Below are 6,000 nucleotides of genomic sequence, written 5' to 3'. Positions count from 1 at the left end.
CACACATATATATATACATACATGCATGTGCATATGGAGATGGACACCCACACAAATACAAAAGAAAAAGCACTTATAGTGGCCAAAAAATGGAAATAATAGAAATATCTATCAAGCAGGAAATGACTAAACCAATTATGGTAAATGAATATGCCATAATAAACTATGAAAGGAACAGTTTTAGTGAAACCTGTTAAGACTTGTATGGATTAATGCTGAGTGAAAAGTGAGCACAAGAATAATACACATAACAACACTGACAAAAAACAAACAAACATAAAAACAAATTACCTTGAAATACTTAAGAACCATAATCAATACTTTGGCCAACCAGGATTCCAGACCACTTGACTGATGATAAAGCATAATATCTACTTTCTGACATTTAGGATTCACAATAAGACTTTAGATAGATAGATATAGACATATAGAGAAAGAAGGAAAGCAGGAAAGCAAGAAAGCAAGAATGAAAACTGACTTAGGAATCTATTTGTTGAGTTTTGGTTCTTCCCACACACACACAGAATGGTAAAAATTGGAGTGAAGTTAAGGTGATGGGAAAGAAAGAAATATATATCCATTTTTCAAAAACAAATAGTTTTTTATAGAAATATGGTTAAAATGATTGTACATGTATAATCTATATTGGATTACTTGCTGTCTTGGGCAGAAGGGAGGTAAGGAATGGAAGGAGAAAAAAATTTACAACTCAAAATCTTATAAAAATGAATGTTGAAAATTATTTTAACATGTACCTGGAAAAAACACTGAAATCTGGTTTTAATTTTTTAAAGGATCACTTCTCCCCTTAATAAATGAAGATAAAATGTTAATGAAGCAAATTATATATTCATCTAAACATAGGGGATAAGGGGTATATATCTTGAAGATTTGTAAGCTAAAGTAATGAAGGATTTAAAATTACCATCCAGATATTTTCCCATTTCCCAGATTATTACTGAGTATCCTGCCAGAAAGCTGGAGTAAAGATTCCTCTTGAGCCTCATTGTCCCCAGTTCTGTGACATTCATCTATACTTTTGTATTTCCTTCTTTCTGTGATCACAGGAAAACAAGAGTTGTACTTAAGGAGATTTTGTAACTTTAATAGAACTATTAGAATTTTTTTTTTGTAAATTGGCCTAGAAACCTGGTACATATCATGTTTCCATTAAAAAATGCTTTTCTCTTCCTAGCTGTGTGATCCTGGACAAGTCACTTAACCCCAATTGCCTTAGTTAAAAAAAAATGCTTTTCAAATTGAGCTCAGGAATGAACTTTTGGATTAACCTCTTCTTAGTTTGGACCTACATGTATAGTAACCAAAAAAAAAAGTGACAGTTTCTTATTTTTATCTTCTGAAATCCTTCTAAATCAAGCTGGGGATTCAATATCTTATACGAAATGAGTCTTCAAATATGATCCTAATATCCAGTTAGGAAACAACTGCATATGCTATTTGAATGCCAAGGATTTCCAAGGAAATCTAGCAAAACTATCTGAAGAAATATAATCAATAAATTTTAATAATAGTTGAATCTCAATTTGAAACTTGTTATAGCTAATACACTCTTCATAGAATATCACTAATATCTGAACACCCAGAATACTGAGCTTCCACTGATGAGACCTGGGAACTGAATATAAAACAAAGGCACTTCTATTTTTTTTTAATATATCTGACTCATGCTACCTATGAATGTAATCACTACCTAACATGCTAGTAAATAAATGACTCATGTTCAGTAAACTCAGCCCCAGCCTTTATGCAAAAAATGTGGAATTCAAATTAATTACATTTAATCAAGTTGAAAAATGCATTCTAAATTCTAAGTAAATGAAACTTTTATTGCTTCAAAGAAGTAAATTATTTAAAAACTTATAATAAACTCCTTACTGTAAAAACAAACAGAAAAAAAAGACTTGAGATTAAAGAATTTAACTATTTACCATGTAGATAGTTTTCACTGCTAAAGCCAAAACGTCCATGTTCATTTTCCAAAGTTGCCAGTTGAATGAAAATTACCAATCTCTGTCATAAGTGGCTGACTTTCAAGGTATGACTAATAATTATTAAGGCCAAATGAATTTTGGATACATGAATCACTTTAGTCTTTAAGTCCTTTGTAATTCTTTAGAACTTTCACCTCACCTTCATCATATTTCCATACTGAACCCTACTCTTACTTCTTTATCCTTTAAGTCAGTCTATCCTAACCTTAGTTAACAGGTTTTTTTGTTTGTTTGTTTTACTTAATATGTTTTACCTTCATTCTGGAATTTGTAGATCAAGCACCTTAAAAGGTAAAAGAAATCACTTATCCAGATTCTATTCTTAAGAAAAATCTTTAACATGTCCTTGAACAAATACTAAATAGAATAACTTTAAAATTACATGAGATTTCAACTATAACATTCATATAAATGAAAGCATTTCTTTGGAGTGAAAATTCTTGTTTACCAATCAGCATTTTCATGTAACCTTAATAGAAAACCTCAAACATCTTTTTTTTTTTCCTTGGGGGGGGAACACCCATGATATGCAACAACTGACTCCAGACAATAAGGATACATCTTTCATCCAAGCACACACAATATTGAAGAGATCTCTGATTTTTTTAAGTGCTGAGAGGTGAAGAAAAAAATAATCCCAAATTCTCTACATTTTACTACTCTAACTTTTAACTTTGTAAAGTAACCCAATTAAAGGTATCCTTCCAGAAAATTACAATATCAATTTAATGAATCCCAAATTTATAAATTATAGCAGTCTAAATGCATGTTTGCCTTAATATTAAAACATTTAAACACTGTATGTTATATACATCATAAAAAAGGATAAGAATTTTTTTTTTTTGGAAACTCAACTTTTATAATGCCACTATTATTTAGAAGGCAATGAAACAACTAGGAAGCTTAGCACAGTTTTCAAGCAGCCATATAACTGTTTAAGTGGTGTGTCACCCTCAACATAAATCAACACAATCCCACACAATAACGTCTCCAATTTATTATCTTTTCCACAGTACAAAGTTTCACAAACCAAATATCCTTTGTAGGTATTCGAAGTCTGTAAACAAGTGCCCATATTCCCCCCACCCCAGTTTAAGTTTGTGAATGTTTAAGTCCTTCAATCAAGTTCCAAGTTTGTCACTTGCAAAAAGAATCAAGAATCTCCGCTCATTAAATTATTTATATCTTTTATCATACAGCCTGCAATGCAGTAAAATCACAGTGAAAGCCCTTGGGAAAAAACGACAGAAACAAAAACCATGATCTTTACAGCAGGACTTGAAACTTTAGAGTAATAAATGCATCTAAAGAAGCTTCCCATAATAAAAGTGTGGGTTTCCATTTCCAGAAATCAAGTCAGTTAAAAATCCTAGGTTCTACTTAAAAACCCATTTAGATTTAAAAGTGAAAACAGCCTCCTCAACTTCATTTTTTAAGCCCTAGACAGTTTCACTTGCAGAGATTTTTTTTCCAGTCTGGAAAACAGTAGTGCAATTAGTTTTACTTCGTTTAAGTAACTTAGTCCAGTATTGTAAATAACTCTGTGGAAAGATAAGAAGATGCTCTGGTAAACAAGAAATTTTTGCAAGCCCATGCCGGCTTACTAGTCCATTAAAGCTCAGAAGTCCAAAGTGGCTTTCAAAAAAAATTTTTTATATACATAACTAATAACAAAGCAGAAATAAATAGGCAGGAATAACTGTAAACTGTCTCAATGTTTTAATGATTTTTTTTTCAGTGACAGCTGGTTTGACGATGGTAGAGTCACTTTAATAAGCAAACAGTTGCCTTTAAGGGCATTCCACTATGGCATTCATTCTGGAAAGCCCAAATGGAATTACATTCCTAAAATGTTAAAATAACAAAAAAAAAATTAAGTGAAAGATAAAGAAAGGTTTAATGACGCCACACTTAGGGATTTCTACCAGCCAAGTCACTTGGATTTCTTCTTAAAAAGGCTTTTAATTTTGGATGGCTTTTTGCTCTTCTCCCCATTCTGACAAAGGTCCTGCGGGATGCTGCTTATCCTGGGGACGTGTGGAATTTCTTGAATGGGTTTGCTTTCATTGTTGGCTGAAGAACACGAAGTGTGGCGAGGTTTGGGAGCAGGCAGACCACTAGAAAGCTGGTTCATGCTGCAGGATTTCTCCAGGATCCCATTGTACACTTTGCTTGCAGGACTGAAGATCATACTCTTAGTTTCTGTCAGACCTATACAGTCAGGAGAGCCTCTGGAAATATTAGCAGTTACTGGTGAGTCTCCTCTGGATGAATCTTCCAGTGAGAGTTCCTCCCTCGATATTTTTCGAGGAGACAACGTATGGTACATCTCAAGGCTTGAAGGTGGAGATTGTTTTCTTCCAATGGACGAGTTTAAGGAGTCACATTCTGAAGCTGTATCTGGCACTTCCCTGAACGAGACAAAATCAAAACAAGAAAGCTAAAGATAAAATTCTGACATGAAAAGATGACATTCTAATTTAGTCCATAAATAATTACAGTAAATCTACATAATTTGAAAAGGGGGGGGAGGAAGAGATACTGAAAGTGACGTCCACAAGTTTCAATAACCAAACCCAAAAATAATCTTCATCATTAAAATTTACGTTATTTGCAAAAATGTAAAAATCTGATGTTTCATTTAGGAAATGGAGGAAATGCTAAAATATTTTTATTTCTGATTTGGAAAACAGTTTATATAAATTGGAAATAAACTACCTAATGTAGTAACATTTTAAACAGTTTATTTTTTTATTTCAAGATCTACTATAAAGCATTGTCTTGTTTAACATATATTTCAAAGCATAACTGAGTATTAGCATTTGAAAAAATGTTTTCTTCATTTTCCCTTCCCCAATCATTGTTAAATAATTTGGACAACTGGACAGTTAAAAATTTACAGTGGAAAAGTCAGTTTCATTCATTCAAAAAAAGTAGAATCAATTAATGCATACAAGTACACTGCTAGGAGCATGTTAAAGATTGTGTCATTTAAAGGGGAAGATCATAAAAAATAAAACTGTCCAGGTTGCTCTTATTTTAAAAAACAAACATTCCTTCCAAAATTGCCTTATTAACGGACATTTTATTGAAATTAGATAGATATTTGCATTAGAATGTTCTACATTAAATTAAATTAAACTAAACGAGAACAAATGAAAATGTGTATTTCCACAGGTACAAGCATCTATTTGGAAAAAATAATGTTATCTTAACCCCTGATTTTTTCAGTTATCTGATTATACTTTTAGTTTCTGTCAGCACATGATCAAAACGACATCTGAAAACATTTGCAGTTATTTATGAATTTCTTCTGGATAAATCATCAAATGAGAATTATTGCCTTGATTTTTAAAAATTAGATATGTCTTTTATTTTTATATTTAAAAATATAAAATATTTTAAAATATTTCTCAATTACTATTTTCCTACCACTGATCCCTGCATATTTTTGAAGAGGCAATGTTTGGACTACCACACCACTTTAAGGACACTCAGTCAGTTAATTTAAAATCAAAATTTTAACATACAAGAGGCAATTAAAAAAATTCCTTATTCATTAAAATGCTCAAATTAAAGGAGCATAAATAACTAGGTATATTCCTATACCACCCACTCCTTCATGACTTTTTTATTGTTTCTTTTCATTAATGAAAAAAAGTAAAGAAAAAGAGAAAGTATTTATGGTAGAAAGGAGTAATAAAAAATTAGGGGAAAAATTTGTCAAGAAGACAAATAGTAACAAAAGCTAAAAATGGAATATAAATAGAGATGAATGCTAAGAAAAGAAACTATTCACAAAACCACCTTTCTAAGCTGTTGTTGTTCTCACAACTCACACCTGTAACCATCCATCCATTTCTTGGAGTACAGCACCATGACAATTTTCCAGTATTGCTTGAGTGTCTGAGTCCAGTTATAGGTCTGAAGACCTCATGTAGGAAGAAACTCTCAAATTTACCACTACCACTTACCCTAAGAAGCACAA

The 6,000-nt window shown here is 31.8% G+C and overlaps 1 protein-coding gene across 2 annotated transcripts in view; it reads right to left on the bottom strand.

Annotated features, from left to right (window-relative positions):
• Window positions 1–2,986: 2,986 nt before the first annotated feature.
• The window catches only part of STIM2 (stromal interaction molecule 2), a 126,252-nt gene continuing 123,238 nt past the window's right edge, over window positions 2,987–6,000 (bottom strand). For both annotated transcript variants that reach the window (XM_074276013.1, XM_074276012.1), the window contains exon 12: window positions 2,987–4,423. In XM_074276013.1, coding sequence (XP_074132114.1) covers window positions 3,946–4,423 — 478 coding nt within the window. In that variant the 3' untranslated portion in view covers window positions 2,987–3,945. The remainder of the gene's footprint in view (window positions 4,424–6,000) is intronic.

The sequence above is a fragment of the Sminthopsis crassicaudata genome, chromosome 6 (assembly GCF_048593235.1).
Source record: "Sminthopsis crassicaudata isolate SCR6 chromosome 6, ASM4859323v1, whole genome shotgun sequence".
NCBI classification, from domain to species: domain Eukaryota; kingdom Metazoa; phylum Chordata; class Mammalia; order Dasyuromorphia; family Dasyuridae; genus Sminthopsis; species Sminthopsis crassicaudata.
The sequence above is the reverse complement of the archived record's forward strand: the minus strand, read 5'-3'. Positions and strand labels throughout refer to the sequence as shown.